We start from the raw sequence: 23,712 nt of genomic DNA on the forward strand, positions 1-23,712 counted from the left end.
AAAGATGTGATGCACAACCCTCAATATCTTCAATCTCATGCAACTACTTGGAGAGTTTTCACGAAATTGAGGTCTTACAACAATAACATTTAAGCTAATCTAACTTATTGTTTTATATTTGTTGCTAACATGTGCTCAATATGGGTTTTGTGGTCCCATTAAGCTTATTAAACATTATCTTCTACAATTTAATTGGACTTCAATCGTAATATCGACCGGTCATTTTATAATATAAGCATAGATGTGGCTTGAGTATTATTTGGATTATTGCAAAACTAATTTTAAATGCAACACACATTTAAAATATTGGGACTATTGAACTTTCAAAAAGAACCAATACTAGTGCAATTTGATGTTATTATATCCATACAAATTTAATTTATGTAGTGTTGAGGTTGGGCAACAACCCCCCACAACCTCATATGTCAACCCAATTTGCCCGTATAGCTAGGGAATGGGCAGGCAACCTACCCACCTCAATGTAGGCGGGTTTCTAAGTCAAGAAAAACATATACCTACGGTAGGCAAGTGGGCTTGGAATTTCACCCATTCACTCATATAATATTAAAAAAAAAAAACTCTATCTATAAGTATTAAATGAGAAACACTTCGGGTAGGAGACTCTATTAATTTGAGATAAACGGAAACCAATCAATTAATGACACATATCGGACTCTTCAACAAGAAAATGGACTACACTGTAGGGGAATATTTGCTCATTTTTGTCCAGTGCCCCCCACCCCTCTCTCTCTCTCTCTCTCTCACACACACACACACACACACACACACTGAAAACCCCTCTCAGTTGGTGTATTCTGTAACCGAAGACCACTCTCTCTCTCATACTGGAAGCAAGCATCACGAATCAACAGCATCAAGGATTATTTTCGAGCCCCATTTTCAGTTATCCATTAGTGCGTATTATTTTTTCATCATTTTCCCTTCATTATTTGTTTAACTATGTCTATTCGGATTTTTTGAGCTTTTGAATTAAGATTTGCTCAGCAACAAATAACCAGCCCATGAAATTCCTACTAACAAGCGTCCATTTTTTTGAAATTCTTATTCAGATTTTTTGAGCCCATGAAATTCCTATTCGGATTTTTTGAGCTTCCGATTTGATTTTCCTCTTTTATTTTCCTGAGGATTAGGGTTTTATTTTTTTTATATTCTTTTCCTAATTTTCGGTGGGAAGATTTTTGTAATGATCTTTGTCTTTGTCTTTGTTTTTATTGTAAGGTTTTGGCTTGACTTCGATTTACCATTGTTCGCACATTTGACACAGTCAACACCATGGAATTAAATTTGTTTGGTTTTCTATTGTTTGCTATGCTACAGTTCTTTTTTGAATGAATATGGTTTCCAGTTGTAATCTAGAATGAAATTTGTCCATTAAAATAATTTGATTAATATCTAAATCTGTGTCCATCTAACTTAGCAATTAAATAATTGAAAACTGAAAATGGGTTGGTTGGATTGGTAGAGATAAGTGTCCAAACAAAAGGATGATGAGTGTTTAGTAAATGAGTCTGCATGCACAAGGTTGAAATAATTGGATTTTCATGTGATGATGGGTTAGTTTTGATGAATCCAAATGAAAAGAAATTTCTATAGATTCCTTTGATCATTCAGTGATAGATGGTCCAAATTTTTACTGAATTTGACAACTTTTAATATTTGTCCCAATTCTACGTTCATAATCACACCTTTCTTTTGCATAATATTATCTTACTACATGCGGAATAAGGTTTTGAATATTTATTTAGAACCTTTTGAGGGACATATTCATTTACCTATTAAAAAACATTTTATTGGATATGTTATTTTAAGGGATTGATATTTTTTTTATTACATTGTTTTATGTTGGGACGAAGGATTTTGGGTGGAGTTCGGATAGTGATGACGTTGAGATAGTGACAAGTAGAAACTATCAACAAGGCATTGTAAATGAGACTATTGAGGATGAAACCGAGAAAGAGCAATGTGATGTGAGCATTGGAGATGGATTAGATGTGGGAGATGGCGTTAATTTTGGAGATAGTGATGGAGATGGAGTGAATGAGGGAGATGGTGATGGAAATGGAGTGAATGTGAGAGATGGAGATTGAATCAATTTGATTTCCACTTCCAGTAGTGGAAATCTTGAATCGTTCGTTGGGAAGGAATTTGACGAGGTTGAGGATGTCCAAGCATTTTATAAGGCATATTCAAGACGAAAATGTTTTGCAATGAGAACCAACCATACGCAATTATCCAGAGAAGACAGAAAATTAGTTGGAGTACAATATGTTTGTATAAGGGAATAATTTAGGCGTAAAAGTCTCAAACAAAAAGAAAGAAAAATTTTTGAACTTGCTAAAACAAAGATTGATTATAAAGCTACTATGTGTATAAAAAATGATGGTGAAAGATGGATAGTATGCAAGTTTGTGCCTAAACACAACCATGTGCTACTGACACCAAGAAGTATGAGCTTGCTCCGTGGACATAGAGGAGTGACGCGTGTGCAAAAGAAACTCATTCTCACTTTGAATGAGTTTGCCATATCGACAAGGAAGATAATGTTAGTGTTGAGAAAAGAATCAGGTGATGATTTTAACGTAGGTTGTATTAGTACGGACGTCGAAAATTATTTAAGAAATAAAAGAAGAAAATTGTTTGAAGAGGGAGATGCACAAATGTTGTATGCATACTTTCTTGATCGACAGTGTAAAAAATTTAGGTTTGTGTATTCCATGCAGATTGATGAGAATGGGTGTATGGGAAGTTGTATTTGGGCAGATGCAAGATCAAGGTCTGCATATCAATATTTTGGAGACGTTGTCACATTTGATACAATGTACCTCATAAATATTTATAAGATGCCATTTGTGCCGTTTTCAGGAGTTAATCATCATCACCAAACCATAATGCTTGGTTGTGAGTTGTCAGTCAATGAAACAACTGAATCCTATATATGGTTATTGAGGACATGGCAGGAAGTAATGCTTGGGTGTGCCCCTTTAACTATTATTACTGATGATGACAAAGTCATGGCCAAGGCCATTGCAGAGATACTTTCAAATACAACTCACTGGTTGTGCTTGTGAAATATTTTGTAAAAATTTTCAGAACATTTGGCACATGTTTATAACAAGTTTTGGACCTTCAAAAAGAGTTCCGTCATTGTATTTATGAGACAATAACATGTGATGAATTTGAGGCGGAATGAAGTTCAATAATGACAAAATATGGTTTAGTTGGTAATAATTGGCTAGAAAATCTTTACAACCGGCGAGAGAAGTGGGTTCCGGCTTACTTGCGAACCACCTTTTATGCTAGTATGTCAACCACGCAAAGGAGTGAGAGCATGAATAAATTTTTCAAGGATTATGTTCGTTCGAGTACGATAGTGAGTGATTTTGTTCATCAGTATGAGAAAGCCTTGGATGCACGCTATTTTAAGGAAAAAGAGAAGGATGTGAGAACGAAATCGACTAAAGCGGTTTTGAAAACATGTTGGACAATTAAGGAAGAGGCGACCTCAGTGTATACAAGGAAGTCATTCGAAATCTTTCAAGATGAGCTATTTAATAGCTAACGATACAAAGCGTCCAAAGTTCAGAAAGAGGGTGAAAGTAAGATGTATGCGGTGGCACTTAATGGCAAAGAGAAACGTATTTATTATGTGACTTTGGAGAGTGGAGAAGCGAAAGCAATATGTACATGTCATATGTTTGAGTTTCTGGGTATTGTTTGTAAGTATATCCTATGTGTCATAACAAAGAAATTAAAATTAGATGTGTTGTCATATCACTATGTGGTAGAGCGATGGACAATCAATGCTAAGAGTCGAGCTATATTTGAAATACCAATTTCTGAGGGGCATGTAATGACACAAGAAGATCCGATAATGCGAAAAAATAAGTTGATGCAGTTTTACAACATTGCAGAACTTGGCTCACAATCAAGTTTTAAAATAAACCACATTTCTCTTGCCTTGGAGAAGGTCTACAAGGAGTTGCTTTTAATAGAAGATATTGGAGAAAAAATTTTTTGAAGGTGGAGACATGTCACATAATGATTCCCCTATGTTAAGATCTCAAGTAATATCAAATTTCTCACAAACTATACAAGATCCTCAATGCGTACCAACGAAAGGAAGACTGAAATCCTTGAGAGCAAAGAATCCAAAAGAAACTCAATCAGTGAAGAAAATGCGTTGTAGCATTTGCAAAATTGAGGGTCATACGAAGAATAACTGCCCGTCATTCGGGTATAGTACTTATCCAAAAAACATTTCTTGTGTTATAATATAATAACTTAATTTTTGATGCTTTTACTGTCTTTCTTTCATGTAGGGATATTGGAACTTATTTTTTCATCAAAAATTAGTACTCCACTAAAGGTTTTTTTTTTTTTTAACTTATTTTTTTTAAAATTTGTTGCTAAAGTATTCTTGTATTGTGCTTGCTTTTTTGTAGAGTACTAACCCCAGCTGAGATAGATCCTCTAGCTGAAGTGGAGTAGCTAACTGCATGCCATTTTGTTTTGAAGTGGATTAGCTAACTGAAGTGGAGGATTTTTATTGTAGTATCTTTGCATTTTATTCAGACTGTTGGGCATTATATTGTTGTCCCTATTTATTCAGACTGCCCATATTTGTACAATCTTTCATATTTATTCAGATTCGCGTGTTGTCGTATTATGCAATTTATTTTTATGTGTTTAAAGGCTAGAAAATTATGTGGTATGCAAAATCGAGATATTGAATGCCATATCCTGATGTTGTAGTGTACATGCAAAGTATCTAGAATATATATTAGTCTTTCTCAGGTTAATATATAATTGACCAAAAAAAGGTAGAGGCCCATGCACATGCATGCATGCATTCAGATGAGGAGTTAACTTGAAAAGTTTAAAAGAAGAAAATTTAACTTGACAAAGTTTAACCATTACATCTATTACCATTAATTATAAAGTTTAAAGGAGTTACATCTATTACCATTACATCACTGGGTTTGTTTAACCATAACAAAGTTAACTTGAAACAAACAGCATCAAGCTCATTTACTTGAGCAGTTACATTCATATTGTTGGTCCCAAACACACAGATCCTACTAACCATATGATATTAGCATTGGGGCTGACATACATGATTATCTTTCAAATAATAAATAATTATAGCACAAAGCACAACGGTACATAACCATAATAAGAATAATGTTCCCTTGTACTTCTTTTCCATAGGTTTAAAATTTGCTTCTTTAGCCATTACACGTTCTTGGTTGATCTTGTCGTTCATTTTTTGAGCTAACTCCAATGTCATTTTGCAACAATGGTTTAGTTCTTGTTCAAAATCAATCCATTGAAAAAATGAGCATTGTCTTTTCATCTTATTGTTTAAACAATTTAAGAACCGTCTGCCAAAACTAGTATCTTTGGCAGAAATCCTTAACTTTGCTGGAATCCCACAATGGCAAAGTGGTACTGCACCACTGTCATCATCATCATCATACTGCATTTGCCACATTAATTAATATTATACATCACAATATATTGACAGAATATTATACTTCCAAGATAAGTACACAAGTTGAACAACTACAAATATCATTGATTCTAAACAATAGATAGTCCAAGCAATAAGCATTGATTCTAAACAATAGACAGTCCAAGCAATAAGCATGCATATCAATATTTATTAACAGTCAATAGACAGTCCAAACAAAACCATACAGATTTAGACAATATAGATGCATTGCCGAAATTATACAGAATGATGAGTATAATTTTTCTAGCATCTAAAATTTCAAGGCATTAATCCATCTTTAGCAATGGATTGTTTAAAAGTTTGGTATGTTAGTACATGCACTTTCTTATCGTAAAATCTATTATAAATATAAAAATATTAAAACATGAATATTAAAATTCCAAACATCGATAAGATGTCTATGATAGCAAATAATTGAGAATATATGTACGATACCTCTAGGAGCATAACTCTTCAATAATATACGAGTTTCGAGCTAAATATGTAACTTTCGGGCATTGAAATTTACAGAACAAACCTTTAAATATAAAAAATTATACAATAAATTCAATTGTCACCATTACTGTAAAGGATATAAAATATTCAACTCGATAAATGGGACTGAAATGTGCATACAATTAGACCCCTTTTGGCCTAAAAGACTTTACAGAGATAAAGCTACAATACTTATAGAAAGAAGAAAAGAAGGAAATATTCGTATGCCAATTCAGGTACTAAATAATGCCAGTTGCTCCAATAACCTTGGTTTATTAAGAAATATAAAATTTAGAAATAATGACTCAAACAGAACCTTTACCTTCATTCTATAAAATGGAAGCTGATTTTTTTTCCCCCTTTTTCCTTGTTGTTCTGTAGAATCAAGTTGTTCTTCGTTGTAAAATGATGGAGGGTTAGGGTTTTTATGGGTTTCGATTTTATGGGGGAGGGAGGGAGGGCACTAGGTTAGGGTTGGGTTTCATGGGTTTCAGTTTTATGGGGGAGGGAGGGAGGGCACTGGGTTAAGGTTGGGTTTACGGGAGAGGGAGGCTTCTGATCATTCGGTTGGGTTCGAAGAACATAAAAATGGGTATGGGGCATATGAATCGGTTAATTTGGAGAAAAATGGGTTCGAAGTAAAGAGAGAGAAGGCCTTCGGTTGGGTTCGACATAGAGAGAGAGAGAGGTGAAGCAGGCTGATGGATCAGTTTGCTTGATGGGTTTGACGCTATGTGCTTTCTGGGTTTGAAGGAGACTTGAAGCAGGGATGAAGCAGGTAGATTTTCGCCAGTTGGGTTCTCAATAGAGAGAGAGAGAGAGAGAGAGAGAGAGAGAGAGAGAGAGAGAGAGAGAGAGAGAGAGAGAGAGAGAGAGAGAGAGGGGAAGCAGAGAGAGATTTCGTGTTGTGTAAGAGACCGAGAGTGATGCATTGCGCTGCAATTTGGATATTTGGTGGTAGATCCCTTACGTGTCACTCTCCTATTGGTTTCCAATAATCACGCTTCTTAGGAATATCTAGTGGGAAGACTTTCTCATATTAAATACGCATTTTTTTCTCTCTGTACTCTCATTTTTCTCCTCCCTCCAACCCATTGTCTTCTCCTATCTCCCTTCTCTTCTTTTCTTCCCCTTCCTGTTGCAATTCGCCGTCCTTTCTTCTGTTTCCTTTATCTTCTCCTACTCTTTTTTTTTTCTTTTTCTCTTCTTTCTCTTAGCCCGCTTCTTCTTGTTGTGAGTGACAACCAGCCACAATCTATGACGGTACGACCACGGCTTGGCCATGGGTCTCTACAACCCAAGACCACGGTTGCCATTGTGGATTTGTAAGTTAAAGACCCACGACCGTGGGTCTGCAAGTTTTATGACACACAACTATGACCATAGGCCTGTGGAGGCCTGTGGGGTTGGTCGTAGGTCACAGTCACCTCCGTGGATCTGTGTTTCTGGGCACGAATATGAGATTTCTTATTGGTTTTGTGAGTTTTTATTTATTTATTTATGTATTTGCGATTTTTTGCATTTTTTTTAATAAAAATGTGTTATTGGACGGGACAGCTGGATGGTGGTGATGTTAATTCGCCTGCCTGGCAAGCAGCTTCAGACAATTAGAGATATGGGTAGGGACAAGGTGTGGGAGTTGTTTAGTCACCCCACCCAAGTAGAAACGAGGTGTGGGGTGGATAGCTACCCGCCCATGTAGTGTAGTTATTATTTTTCTTAAGGTGATATAGTTGGCAAAATGAGCATGATCTGTCATGAATTATCAATTTGTTCTTTTCAAATTAAGATGGGGTGGTTCAATACTTTAAAAAAAGAAAAAAAAAATCTCTTCTATCTTGATCTTCATGGCATCAGATAGGTATAGATAACCATATATTTGTAACATTCTGATTTAGGACTAGCTACTGCACCTAAAATTAGAATGTCTGGGCCAAAATTGCTAGCACAATTAGCTCATTTTTAGTTGATCCAAGGTCGACCCAGATCACTATTGGGCCCAATATCAGCCATATATGTCCATAGACGGGCCCGTCTAAGACGTGAATTATATTTGTATTCCATTATAATTTTTTTTTTTATCCAAAATTATACCTACTACAAGTACATATTTTAAGTAGATAATATTTAAATATTTGACATATAAAACCACTTATAATAATTTATGTCAATAAATACGACGATAGATCACAAAACTTAAAATGAAATAGCTGTGAATACAATCTGAGTAGTTCCATTGTGGGTAGGTTTATGCAGTTTATTGCCACGAAAATTTTTATTTTTTGGGAACCATCTATGTCGTAGTGTCCATGTATAAGTCTATTATAGATATCAATACATGCATATATATATATGAGTAATACTACATATAGATGTAGAGTGTGTAAGCGTCGTGTAGTTGCTTTTAAAAAGAGTGTGGTCTACTATTGAAAAATTAATTTCTTTTTATATGAGTCTCGTATTTATTCATTTTTTCAAAGAGATTGTATGGCGCTTATGCACTTATGATTGCGACAATCATTTATATATATATATATAGAGGAAAGCATGCGTTTATTTGCATATTCTTTAGGTGAAGTTGGAGGATTTCTATTTTCTTTTTGGTCGTGGGATCGATATTGATCATGTGGAATGCATGCACCTTATACATATCATGGTTAACCAAACTGTTCTAGTAAAGTAGTATGAAATAATATATATGAAACAAACGTACATAAACTTTTTTTTTTTTAATGGATTAATGCTTACAAGAAGAAAGGTGAACTCATCATCTGACAAAGAAAGTGTTAAAAGTTAAATCTTTCTATCTTAATCTTTATATAAGAGAATGAGCAGTACATCATCGAAGGTGTAAACATTACACTTTTCCTCCCGAATCCATCTAATCAAAGCATTTCCAAGTCATGAACTTTCCTGATCATCATCATCCTCATCATCTTCATGTAGTTCTGTCGAAAATAAATGTTGGGCATGACAAGGCTTTCAGCTAAGCAGCCATCTTTTTTCGACCTTGATCACATCATTATGCATGATCATGACTTCCCTAAATCAGGCTAGCTAGCTAGCTTTTGTTCTTTTTATTATCTCGCCCTCTTTCTACTAGATCAATATTGATAATTAAGATGACTGCTGAAATATTCATGATTTTATGTAAATGCGCGCTTCTAATTGCATGCGAATGCATGGGCCTCACAACTTAATGTAAAGATCATAAACTGTATATGCATAAGATCATGGATAAATCAGATAGCTAGGCCGGATAAATCTGAGGTGAGGTTCTTTTTTTAAATGATTAAGGAGAAGACTCTTTAGTGTGGCCACTCTTCCAAAATGGGAGGTCCAGGCATGCATGCACTAGCACAAAGCATAAAAGAAGAAGATGCACCACGCTCCCTCGAGATTTGTAGCTAACCCCCCCATATATCCTTCGATCTGATATCTTTCTTCTTCTTTTCATGGTATCCAAAGAGTGTAACGTGCATGGGTTGGAAAAGCCAACATTCTGGCTCCCTCTTTCAAAAGTTCAACTTTTTATATTAGCCCCTAGCTAGCAACCTTATAGTAATCACACGGAGAAAAACAAAAACTAGAAATATCGTGCAGCTAGCACTAAATTAAGACATATAGATCAAGACAAGACATGAATTCAATTACCAAATCAATGCACCTATGTATCAGTATGAGTACATTTTATTAGTTATTAAAGCAACATATATACATATGATCATGATCAGATTAATTGTGTTGGTATGTCATGATATATATATATGTGTGTGCGCGCGCGCGCAGCTCACGTCTTTTTTGGGTAAGGAATATATATATAATATATATATATATATATATATATATATATATGCACCTCATGTCGAAGCTCAGAAAATAGTTAGAGACAAGGTATATATTTTGCAGGTAGACGGGGATCATATATAATTAAATATTTATATCATCCAAATTTTCTTTTTCATCATCAGTACTTGCTTTTCCTTTCCCTCTCCTTTTTTCTTTTTGCAATAGAATTTAACATGGGATGGGGACACTGAGTCAGTGAGTACCCCATTTACTTGAGAGTGGTGCTGTCTTACATTCAGCATAAAAATCACGAACCATATCTGTGGATTCAGCATCATTCATTCTAGCTTTTGAAACCCTTTAGTCCAAGGGACCTATGGCTTTTTCACCAAATTAAAATTCATCTCTTAAGGATGAATTATAGGGGTCCTCTATCTTTGTCACTGCCAATCTAAAGACGAAAATTCCCCTAAAAAAATATTGGTTAAAGAGCTACATTCTGCTCCCTATGCTCTTTAAACTGTCTTTTCATTGGGAGAGAAAAAGAACTTTTGGCTTAGTTTGGGTCTTTTATACCTTGGATTCCACACTTCATATATAAAGCATAAACCATATATGCATTATGTGTGGAGAATAAAGGAGAGATGCGTGGGGAAATGCTTTCTCTTTTGATTGTAACATCTTTCCATTGAGATTAAAAGGAGACTTATAGAGTCTACTTGATCATTAATGTACAACACTGCAAACTCTCTGCATTTGTTAGCACTTGGGATAGCTTAATCATGTAGGGGATAATGGTGGGGAACCAACTGCTGACAAAATCCAAACACTTCCAGCTTGTAGGCTCCACCTTTTCATATCCAATGAGATGGCATAAAGTCACCATTGAAACAACTCCCCCTTTTGCGGATTTGGAAGCCAGTATATATGTTAAAGTTTCACACACTCAAGGCTAACCATGTGCCTATCTTCAGCAACAAAAACGTATGACCATTGAATATTTGTTAATATTCCCAACTAACCATTACATTTCATTATTATGTCAAGTAGATAAGAAATGTAATTATCCATCAATCAGATCAATTCTTATTTTTTTTAAATAACTGAGTACTTAATAATTAATAAATAACCTTACACCGACACATGAATAAGATAAGATCGAATAGATGAAGATGTGTTGTATGATATTTTTCAATCCAAATCATGATTTCGAAGTGAAAGAGATGGGATTGAGTCATAAGGGTACAGTTATCCGCATTCCATGAAGTGTCCTACTCATGTCTGTCCAATTCCTAATCATGCTTTTTCAATTAAAATAAAGCTATTTAATTAATAATTGTCATTTATTAAGGAGCACGAGGTGGGCTATTATGATTTGATAACAGTAGTACTTGTGGGTTGTTGGCCGTCGCCAAACCATGCTTGTGTTTTGTTTAGAATTGGGTGAACTTTTTTTATTGGGAAATTAGGATTGTGGGTCTGACATTTGGCCATGTTAGTCCAAAGCTTCATTTCATGGCTGCCCCTGAGCTGCTGCCCCAACGAGTGAGGGAATGACACATTTCATTTCGATAAATGATTACTTAATTGGCTGAATCATTTATGGATAGATGATATTATATTATGATGTGGATCCCGACACCATGGAGTATGGGATCCGCATTGCATGAACAAGCTAAAAGCTAAGCTCTTTACAAAGCTAGCGTGATAAGAAAATGAAGTGATCGGTAATTATCTGTACACACACACGCACATGCCCGCGCGCGCACACACACGCACTCTCTCTCTCTCTCTCTCTCTCTCTCTCTCTCTCTCTCTCTCTCTCTATATATATTTATATAGGAAAGAGGACCTGTACTTGTATCAGTCAGGGTGGTCCTAATTCATTGTCCTTGATCCAATGAAATTGTCGATGATACAAAGCTGCATCCATCCAAAGAGAAAATGGAGAAAAATGTACTCGTGGCAGGAAATTGTAAGCAAGCATGTTTGCTATATTTTTAATCACTGTAGTGTGGTCGACTGAGGCAGTGGGAATGATTTTGATGTGCATGAATTAAACAGTTATTATTGGGGCCAGTATAATTTCTGAAAAGGAAAAAGTTAAAACATTGATGGTTTTTTTACTAGATAATCGATCGATGTGCAAAGTTTTGAATAAGTGCGCGCTAAAGACAAACTTTTGTGCATGTATCCCATGTCACAAGTATACATGCACACAAATTCGATTCCCCCTATGATTAATTTGCAATTTAACTCGGAGGTCATAATAGTATGAGTTGCTGTGCTAGTCTCTCCAAAGTTTAGATTTCATGGGTGAGTCGACCTAGCTAATTAAAGGCTCTATCGTTTGGCAGTTCCCCGTTATAAAAATAAAATGACTTGCAGATAGAATTTTAATGAATAATTGGAGGTGGGGTTGTGGGATAGAGGCTGCTTCGTCATTGCTGATACTTGTTGTCATCACCCATATGGAGGGTATATGATCCCAGGACAAATGCCCAAAAATGCATGGTGACCCCCTCTTTTTACGCGCGCACAGCGGGCGATGGGGGCCATTGTGCTATGGTTACTACATGCAAAAATAATATACTCCTGTCTGGAATCTGGGGCTAAATGACAACTTTATTGCTCGGCCTTTTCCTTTTGTAGTTTAGGAACCCTAATTTAAAAGATGCTTTTTTAAGACCTTGGCTTCTAAAAGATTATAATAAATCTATATATCATGGATTGCCACCCACTTTCAGTCTTTCTCCCCTTAATATCTATTAATTTTCAGTACTACTGCACTCGGACATTACCTAATTTCTCAGATGGATGCATGTAACGAAAATAATAAAGTACTACAAGAAGAAATGGTTTGACGAAATATACGTACGATGGTCTAGACTACGTACGTACGATCATTGTAGGAAGTACTGAAATATGATCTATATATATGGAGCTGCCTGGTTTAGAAGAAACCTTAGTATTGTAGATATTATATATACAAACATTGGGGCGCATGTGATCGGTTGCGAGACAGATCTAGTTCTCTGCAGATCATATGTATGTATAAAAGCATCGCTAAAAGCCATTGAATAGGCAACGAGAGGTGCCGAATAATGAAGAAGTCATTGTCAGTACTGATGAATGAACCGTCTTTATTGCGAGCGGGACCGTTCATCCAACAGTCTCTTCAATTCACATTTCCATATATACATATATATATATATATATATGCTTATCAGAAAACTCCAGATCCAGTGTTGGGATCTTGAAAAGTTAATATGGTGACAGCGGTAAAACAAATGGCAAAGATACAAAGTTTTCTTTGTCAATCACGTGCCAATGATGCCATGCACAGAGAGAGAGATGAAAGAAATATATATGTAGAAAATTATTTATTATACCGATGTATCGATCAAATATTACAGCATTCAAAAACAAAAGATCAAATATTACAGCCCGCATGAAGAAAGGCCCCAAAGACCTTTGTATATTTGTTAGGCCAAACTTAGGCCGCTGCAATAGGTTTCACTTTCACCTTTATATATCTCCCCGAAAAAACAAAAGAACAAATTAAAAAAAAAAAAAAAAAAAGAGTATACACACGTGTACCAAACACAGTACTGGTGAACACCCAAAACGAAATTTAGTAAGGTTAGGCCGAAGCCAATGCACTACAAGAAAAATAGGTAATTGCGATTAATTTATAGCAACAAAAAGAGTATTAGCAACTAAAATTGGTTGAATACTCTTTTCGTTGCTATAAATTGATCGTAATTACCTCTTTTTCTTGTAGTGTGTCTATTTTAAAAAAAAATAAAAGACAAAAAAGAAAAAAAAGGCAGTTGCCGCCAAAAAATCACTCATACACACGTGTGTATCACACAAATAAAGCGTGTGCACACAAGCCACTCCCAAAAAACCGAAAAGAAACAGAAACAAATATAAATGAAATGGAGGCAATCTTATTCCCCTCCCCATCATGAAAAGAAGCAGCAGTTGAAGGAAGCAATGATGGTGGCTAGATGATCAGAAGCTTGACTCGTAAATCCCATTAAACTGCCCAATCCTTTCCGCCACCCTATAGAACATGGCCCCCCCACCGTCCCCTCTTTCATTCAATAATCAACACCCCCTTTGAATTCAACTCTCCACTTCTTTCACACTCCATCACCCCTCCATTAAGCAACTTCGATCACTCTCTGTCACTCACTTTTGGTCACTCTCGTACCAAAATACTTATGTAGCAAATCCCTCTCACTCCCTCGGGAATGTGCAAAGCCATTTTTAATGAATGGCGATGCCCACCCATTAAAAGAAATATTAATTAATATATTTCCACACCCACCAAACTCTCTCACATGCATTATATATATAGTAATATACCACTTTATATAATCTAGACCATCACTCTAGTCAATTTGATATGAAAACCCTTTAAAAAACTATATGAGGTTTCTAGACAACTTGGACCCTCATTTTCTTTTCCTTTTCTCCGTTTCACTTACCCTTCCTCGGAGTTTCCTTTTTCATCATCTACCGGCCATAAGCAGTTATTTAATTTTCTCCTCTTATTAGATGATGATGTGCATGATGATGATGAGTCACTAGACCTCACTCTCCCGCTAATGGTAACTCGAAGCTGTGGCAAGATTTTTGGGGACCTTCTCCGGCTATTGTCAACAACAAATTCTTGCATTAGCCGGTAGCATCCGATGATTTTCTCCTGCAAAAATTGATAAATATTTTGAATTGGTATACTGGCCAGTTTGTGTTCAGGCATGCCTATGATAACCACAATTACACGCATGCTCACCTTGTGTAATCCATCACACCATGATTCAGCATGTTCAGGATTGACGAGAGACAAATTTGGAACTTCACCAGCTGCACAAAGTATGGCTGCGGCAGCAATGCAAGATGGCCAATATTCAAGAAAGCTAGCTTCTGTGGGCATCGTGAAAAGACCAAAAACAAAAACTATTCTTTCAATGGCAGTCATATATTCAAACACAAAAGAGTGCGCTTAAATGCATTGACATGTGCATATATTTTCTTATCATTTTCTTTTAAATATTTTTTTAACATCTTTAATTACTAAGAAATAATTTAAAAAATATATAATTTTATTAATAATCACTTTCTTAATCATTAAGTAAAAAAAAAAAATTTAAAAAAATCAAATACAAAAATAGTAATAGATGGATAATAAGAGAGTTGTAATTCTATCATTTTCCATGCTTAAATGTCGGTCATACCTTGTATATTAGATAAAATAATTTCGGTCGCCCGTGAAACTAGAAACCCATAATGAGTTCCAGTTGAATCCAGCTTGCATGCAAAGTAGCCGATGAAGCTGAACGGCGTGATGGATCGTAGCCTCCAATCCAGAACACTAAGCACAAGAAGCTCCATCCTACCAATCGTGCTGGGTGCGAAAATATATTTTGCACCTTCCACCTGATATATGTATATATATATTGCATTATATATATGTTACTAAATATTGAACAGGATTAATTTGGATAAGAAATACTACTAGTTCAGTCTGATCAATGAGATCTCATTCATACGCGCATATATACCTGAAGATCCAATAGCGAGGGAACCAGAGGTTCCTCCATCTTAGCAGCTAACGATAAGCAAGCAACAGATAGTAGTTGCAATTGCCACCCGTTTGTATGCTGACAAAATAATTAAAGAACAGACAAATTTAATCAAACTAATAATAACAAAACAATCAATAATTGTTAAATAAGGACGTTGAAGATTCCATCTGCATAGTTTGTGCGTGCCATATATGGTGGAGTTGCACAAATCACAAATGGGCGTGTTCCCACGTGCTGGGACAAAAATACGTCAATCTATAACAATGCTTACAAAAGGCATAATCATATATCAAAGCAAACTTTATACTGTAGCTTATTCGAAAGTCCACAGTGTAAAAAAATCATTTACACTTTATAGTACATTTTTATCTCATTTTTATATTTATAATCTTGATTATATATTTTTTTTCAAAAATACCCAAAGATTGATATGCGTACGCAGCGTACCACTAGTCCAACATAGGGAGAAACAAACATAATATATATTTTGCATAACTCTAGAAGTAATAACTGTTTTTCTATTGATAAATATTATTTGTTTTTTTTTAATTATCATATTATAATTATTATTAACTATTGTAATAAATCCTTCATCTGCTATCACGTCAAAAATAACGAAAGATAACGCTGTCTTTCTTATTGCTCTTTAAATATGATCGAGCGTGATTATTCAATCATATCATTTCTGTTTTTTTAATAATGCATTAGATGGTTGATAAGTCAAAATAATTACTCCTTATACCATTTAAGAATAGTTACTGACAGACCTCGATCGGATTATTCGCACTGTATTTAATTTATTAATTAATTAGCTTAACGTTGACGGGGATTTACCGGCAAGCGACGAGAATAAAGGAACCGATCCAAGTAGTTCACGGAGAGATAAGTCGTCAGTGGCTGAAAATTATAATAAGCCTGAACCTGCAAACCAAGCAATATTTACATGAGTGAAATATACCAAGTGTATCGGATGGCGGCCGGCGGCTCTGAGCTGATCGACTCAGATCTAAGCCTCCGATTCGAGTTGAAAGGAACCGGCAGCGTGACTTAGCTCCAACTACGTAACTAACATGCTCCGGTGGCATTGCAGTATAAACGGACAACTTAGCGTCCGATAATTTACAGCCTATGTACAACAACGAAGTAGAAAATGGAATATTACCTTCAGAATCCATGCAACGGATTCTTCTCTCGCGGACGCGTCCAGGGACTGAGAGCGGAACCTAGCGAGGTAATCGAACCCCGGCACGAAGTTCCGCTCGTCCTCGATGAAATCGGCTATCGATTCCTCGCCGCAAGACCGAGATTCGTGGAGGTCCGACGAGCATTCCGGCGAATCTCCGGACAGGAAGCCGGATTCCTCGCCGCAGAGTAGGTCGGAGAAGCAGTTGGAGCACGAGAGGGACATGATCGCTGGTTGCACCTCATTCTCTTCCCATGTTCAGTCACTCGTCTGTGAAAATCTCCGGTCAGATCGGACGAACGTGCCTCTGTGTGTGCTTGTGTGAGAGGATGAGAGTATGGATGTGAGGGTGAGAGAGAAGTTTGGTTTCGAGACTGAAAGGAACGTCCGCTTCTCTGGATATATAAACAAACAAAGATGCTGTACTTTCTTTTATTAAATAGCGAATTGATTTCATTATTATAATTTTTCAATTTTTTCTAAAATATAATAAATAATTTAATTTTTTAAATTTTAAAATAATAATAATATTTAATTTAATTTATATCTAAAATCATTTCGTCCAATACTATCCAAACCGTACACTTTAATTTCAGCGGGAGAAATGTTGTTCTTCGGATAACACAAGTATCAGTATCAGTATCATGAGACATGAGTAGATACTTTCGTAACATATGGCGGCGGAACCAGGGAGTTAACTTTTTTACTATATATGTGATATATTTATATAAAAAATAATATTAGATATAGTATTAAAATATGTAATTTTTATGCATTTTATTTGGAAGAAAAAAATAAAAATTATTATTAAAAAATAATTTTTTTATATAAATTCTAGATTTTTTTCAAAGAAAGTGGATAAAACTTGTACATTTTAAAATTATAAATATTATTTTTCTTATGTAAATAAAAAAGAGATTGAAAAATAATAACTATATAACTACAAACTATTTTTCATCCTAAGATTATAAATATCATTTCTTATATCTAAATAATAAAAAGATTAAAAAATCATAACTATATAACTCTAAACTATTTTTTTTATAGATTATCGAACTTAAATAATATTTTTTATATTTTTACTTTACATTCCACATTAAGAACTCAATATTATATAACAAAAAATTTTGAGATCTATATTAATAAATTTATTATTTTTTCTAAACTTAATTTTAATTTTCAAAAAGCCACATGCTTGAAAATAAATAATATAAATAAATGAAACAAAAATTTGAGACTATATAAAAAATTGGAAAGAAACATTTTTAAGTATATTAAAATTTTAAAGATCATATAGAAATTATAAAATTTTTTGAGAGGTAATTTTTTATATTTATAAAATAATGTATAAAATATAGAAGAGTAATGTACATCTTCACAAAGTTTTTTTTTGGGGGGGGGGGGTTAAGGATAATGTGCTTCCGCATGACATAGATGCGTAGTATTTTTTTTAATTTGAAATAACATTATTTTTAAACCAGAAATTATATTTATAATAAGTCATGGGTACTTATATCTTTGAAATAAAGTGGATAAATATTAGGGTCACGTCAAAAAATTATTATTCTAATGGTAAATTCTTTATTTTTTTTCAAATATAATATATGAGAATTGCATAAATTAGAACAGTATTTAGTAATACTCTTTTTAAAATGAAAAATGATATTTGCACCATTTTTAAAAAAAGTGGTGGTATCTAGGATTCATGTAAAAAATTATTTTTTTAATAGTAAATTCTATTTTTTTTAAAATAGAATGTGCATAATTTGTATATTCTAAAATTTATCTAATATTACTCTTTTAAAATTATATATCTAAATTGATATGTTATATTTTAAATATTTTTATATTTTATCTACTTAATAAAAAGTTAATACATTATAGTTTAATTGATTAAAAATGATAAAATTTAAAAGGAATAGGTTGTTATCTTATTAAAAAAAATGGTATTCACGAAAAGAATTTAAAATTTTGAGTTTTTCTACTCATCATTCATGCGTACCACATACTAAATTAATGTTTATTTTATTTTATTTTTTTATATTTTATTCTTTTCAAAACTAATTTATTTATTCTACTTTTTATTTATATACCACACATTTAGTAAGTAAAAAAATTAAAAAATTATATATAATGTAAAAATAATGATCATAACTTTTCTTATAAAAAATACGTGTGATTAATATAATTGAGACAATAATAAAGAACTAATAAAAAGCATCATTCGTTTTGGTTTTGGACAAAAATGTGCATGGTTTACTTGCAGCCTCGCAGGTGCTTTAGAGCACTTTTAATGGCTCATTTACAATATAAAAAATATAAAATATTTAAAAATTTGTTCATAAAATGGATTTTATCTGATTATGTAAAAAAATTTGTAAAATATAAATTGTTACAATAACCTTTAGTCGGTACTGTTTATTTTTTAAATAATTTTTTATTATTTATATTTCATTTACTATCTCATTTCCTTTTATTTGTTTTTTACATTTCAATATAAAAGGTTAAGACGAGGAATCTATTAAGAGTGCTTTATCTTTAACAAACTGGATGACGTCAGTGCTACGTTTGCAGTTAGATGATGAGAGAGAGAGATGAATGCTGATTGTTAAAGGTTCTTTCCGGCTGCAGGGTGTGCTGGCCATTAATATCCTGATCTGTAGTCCCACGTGGCAAAACATGAAAAGCCAGATTTTATTTTAAAGTTTAGACAATGGGTGTGCAACTTCAAATATGTAAATAAGTGTAAATAATTTTTTAAATATTTTTAACTATTAAAAAAATAAAAATATATATAAATTTACTAATAATTACTTTTTTAACTATTAAAAAGATAAAATATTTAAATAAGCACATTTAGTAAGTATATTTAGAAGTCATACTAATATTTTCCTTTAATTTCATATTCTTCGGTGATCGATACATCTTTTTCAATTTTTGAATACCTTCTTTCTGTATACATAATGTCTTTTATTATATATATAAAGTACCCATCATCATTTTTAGGTTGCGTTTGAATACTGAGAATACCTCTAATACTTTTCACTACTATTTATTAATTTATTATTATTTTTTATTTATTTTTTTACTACTCATTACTTTTTATCTATTTTTTTATTACTATTCATTACTTTATTATTACTTTTTACCTACTTTTTATTATTATTTATAACATTTCTCAATACTCAAACCAACCCTTATTGTTATCTTCACATCTTCTCATAATGTGACATTTAATAATTAAAGATTATTTATTATATTTTACTTATGAATCAATTATTTAATATCATATTAAATAATGTTGAGATGATGGAAAAAAATTATTATAAATAGCATTTTTCATATATGAACACACACTACCGAAGACTCGAAGAACTTCGGATGCAATGCAATTAGGTTCAACAAATCTGGATGGTGATCCTAATCGCATGTTTGGATATGATCTTTCGATAATCAAGTTAGTACTACAGGAGGGCATTCTCCTTTTTGAGATGTATGTCATTATGCCATCTATCGCTATTTCATTGAAGAATTGCACATAAATAATAACTATATCTACTTTATTTAATTTAAGATTATCTCTTTTGATCGCTTCCGGTATTGCGAATAAAGATTGAGTTACGGTACAAGAGCCCTGAGCCTGAGAGCCGGCGGAGGTGAGAATCGAAGATGTGGGATGTGTGATGAGGTATGAACATCAAGACGAACGATCTTGACGAGGCTCATAACAGGCCAAGTCAGAAGCTAGCCGAGGACACGCATGATCTTGGGAGGTAACCTAGAGAGGATCATACGAGTATTAATGACAAAACGACTGAAGAAGTTGGGGGCACTCACATTTTGATGGGGCAATAGACAACATGTGTTAAATAAAGAGGCATGGTCTCAAAAGCCAATGTCTACTTCTTATTGAAATTGAACCTCAGCTCCACTATAAATTCAAAGTAAGCCCCAAATGACAAGTTTCGGAGGCATCCTCTGCTAAGACTACTCGACTTCGAATTTATTTCTTCTAGGCTTAGTTTGCAATTAAAACACAAGTTTCGGAAGTGTCCTCCACTACGATTGTCCGACCCTGGCGGGCGGGAAGATGTATCGACATCTCACATACAGAAAACTTTTATGTACATGATGTATGAGGTGTGAGATTGTTGGAAACATGCTAGGGAGTAGGGACTTGAAAATCAACCTTTGAATGCGTATTGGAATGCTCTCGGTACAATATTCGCAAATCCTATCTGTAAATAGATCTTCGTCCACATAATTCTATCTTTCTTTATTTAAAAGAAAAACCAATAATCATATGGACACAATTATTCTATAATTATTTATAACTAATCAATATAATAGTATCATTTCATAAAAAGTATTAATTTTTAAAAAGATTTAAAAAAGATATGCTCTTTTTGGTAGCTATCTCTGTCCTTTATCTTTTCCAACCATAACAAAAGTTTTTTGGCACTTACAGAGACGGTAAAGAAGATCTGAAAAGCCGAGCAAAAAAATAAAATAAAATAAAATTTGAATGATGGCGTATCATATACATCTATTAATGCTCATTGACAATAATGATGCTAATTTTTTTAAAAAAATAAAAAGAAAAAAGAAAAAAAGAAAAAAAAGGCAAAACAAAACACTTCAATGATGTTATAATCTTTTCTACGCCATAATTATTTGCTGATCAATTAATTCAATGGGCTTTAATTCTTTTCCGCTGCATGATAATTCAAATGATATCCCCGATAGGAATTTGGCCACCAAAAGGGAAATTTGATTTAAAAGAGAATGTTATTGATTTCAAATGAAGTGATACATTGTATAGTGACATGACGGTAAAACAAAACGGGAGTTTTGAAAATAATTTTTTAATCTTACTTTTATTTTAAAATTTGAAAAGTTTTGTTTTATTTAGAAGATTGAAAAAGTTATAATGATTAGATAAATATTAAATGAAAAAATTAAAAATTAAAATTAAAAAGTATTTTTTATTTGAATGATATGTAGGAAAAAAATATTTTTAAAAAATACGTGAAAATAATTTTTGTTATAAAAAACAGCGCCCTAAATCTCAGCTCTGGAGTTATTTATCAAGTCATTGATTCTACCACCAAGCTGCCAGAAATATTAACATTTTAAGAATTTAATTTATTGATCTAGTCCTTACTACAAACATAATTTATTAATTATTAACATATTTTATATTAAATAAAGAGTAATATTATAGATCATACCACTATCTTACTTATATCTCACTATATATAATGTAACGCATTTATCACTATTAAATTATTAAAAAATATGTAATAAATAATTATTTAATAGTAATAAATATGTCATATCTTATTTAATAAGATATAAGTAAAATAATAATATAGTATATAAAATTTTCTCTAATAAGCAATAGGTATAAATGTTCTTGTTGGCGGCCACAATCGATAAAGAGGCATTGCGATCGAGAAGCTGTTTTGGTGCATTTGCTTAAAATTTTCACTTTAATACCTCTAATTTCTAAATTCTTGTTTAACAAAAGTGTTCTTCTACTCATTATTTCTAAATTATATATTTAAGAAAAACATAAAAAGATAAAAAATAAAAACAAACATGTGGTATAAAAATGATGAGCGAAAGTTTTGTTATGAAAAATAGTAAAATAGCAAGATAGTTATATCATACTGTTCGTAATTTTGGCAATTATGGAGAACGCAGGTGATTACACCGACGATTTAGGCTCACATGTCGATGGGGTCAAGTCTTAAAGAGTACTTAGGGCTGAGCAACCCGTTAGTGCCACGTTACACTCACCCGCAACTTGGGTAAATTAGCCCCACACATGGAGATACCTAACTATATAGTCTATATAGATATAAATCAAGTGTCTAGAAGATCCTTGCATAATAAAATCCTTGAATTGGGAAGGATTTTAATTGTGGTTTTAAATTTAGAGAATGAGTTTTAGATAGTGAGAGAGTTTTAGTTTTTTATTTTATTTTAGTTTTTATTTTTAATAAAAAGTGTTACAATAATAAAAAGATTTATAAAAATAAATTTACAAATTCACGTATTTATTAGATTTATTTTACAATAAAATTAATTTTATAATTTAATATATTATATCAAAACATATTAATTTATAAATTTATTTCAATAAGATATACTAAAACATTTATCCTTTCTTTTAAATAAATTGTGGAATGTATCTGCTGGCGGGCTATTCATTGTGGTATTTGATTGCTTAAATCCAAACTTCTGACACGTGATAAGAGATGACCAAAACATGGGGGTCCATAGGGGCCATTAATGGTTCTGAATTTAAGAGGAGCTAGCAATAGTCACGTCAATTGCCAAATGATCATACAAGCTGCTAAATCACACCAATTTATTTGTATTCAAGGAATAATGTCATGTACGATTGTAAAATGTATAAATATTGTATAATGATTTAAGAAAATAATAAAATTTATTATTAAAATATTGAAATATTGTTGTCAAAATACAGCAAGCGCAATGGAGGTAACAATTTATTACTTCCACATAAAGGGCGAAAGTAGGTGGAAGTACCCACGATACCTCCCAAACTTTTGGTGGAGCCTGGACATGATTTCCAGTATTGAACTCGTAAAAGGTATGCATAAGTAATGGAATGATGAAAGTAACTTTCTCACTGCCGTTCTTACGTATATATGTTGATGACAACCAAATTATTAGATGTATGTTGATAGAAACTGATCCAACCAAATGGATTGATGACAAGTACATTCACAAAGAATTTTTACAATATTAAATTCAAAAATTAACGAATGAATTTTTATGATATGTTATATATGTCTGACAGTAAAATTAATTTTGTAATTTAACATAACATTTTAAATAACGTCAATTTGTAAATTTTTTTATTTTTTTATTTTTTATGATTAAAGCAATTCTCTTAATTGATATGTCCTTACTTTATAGTAACAAAGACTAGTAGCGAGGTCGTGGGATGATAAAAACGAGACAAAAGATGTAGATCTTGTTTAGGACTTAATATAAATTCCTAAATACTTTAGAGCAAAAGTCTTGAGTTGTCTATACTTTACTAAATTAATTAAATACTTATTATGTTATACTCACTTATTGAGAGAGAATTATGCTACTCG

General features: G+C 33.0%; 1 protein-coding gene across 1 annotated transcript; it reads right to left on the bottom strand.

Moving 5' to 3' along the window:
• Positions 1–13,164: 13,164 nt before the first annotated feature.
• Positions 13,165–16,965, bottom strand: LOC122312369 (cyclin-D1-1). The gene is made up of 6 exons (XM_043126951.1): positions 16,556–16,965; positions 16,228–16,314; positions 15,370–15,468; positions 15,043–15,244; positions 14,601–14,731; positions 13,165–14,510 (listed from the first exon to the last, which is right to left on the bottom strand). Exons 1-6 carry the CDS (start codon positions 16,799–16,801, stop codon positions 14,289–14,291), a joined length of 987 nt encoding a protein of 328 aa, XP_042982885.1. The 5' UTR covers positions 16,802–16,965; the 3' UTR covers positions 13,165–14,288.
• Positions 16,966–23,712: the final 6,747 nt, after the last annotated feature.

This window comes from Carya illinoinensis, chromosome 6 (genome assembly GCF_018687715.1).
Source record: "Carya illinoinensis cultivar Pawnee chromosome 6, C.illinoinensisPawnee_v1, whole genome shotgun sequence".
Classification (NCBI taxonomy): Eukaryota; Viridiplantae; Streptophyta; class Magnoliopsida; order Fagales; family Juglandaceae; genus Carya; species Carya illinoinensis.

Coding starts and splice junctions, on each gene's coding strand:
- LOC122312369 (XM_043126951.1), bottom strand. CDS start 16,801: ATGTCCCTCTCGTGCTCCAACTGCTTCTCCGACCTACTCTGCGGCGAG. Junction 14,732..15,042: donor TATTTTATCTAATATACAAG/GTATGACCGACA, acceptor CGATGCCCACAG/AAGCTAGCTTTCTTGAATAT. Junction 14,511..14,600: donor GGTGTGATGGATTACACAAG/GTGAGCATGCGT, acceptor CAATTTTTGCAG/GAGAAAATCATCGGATGCTA.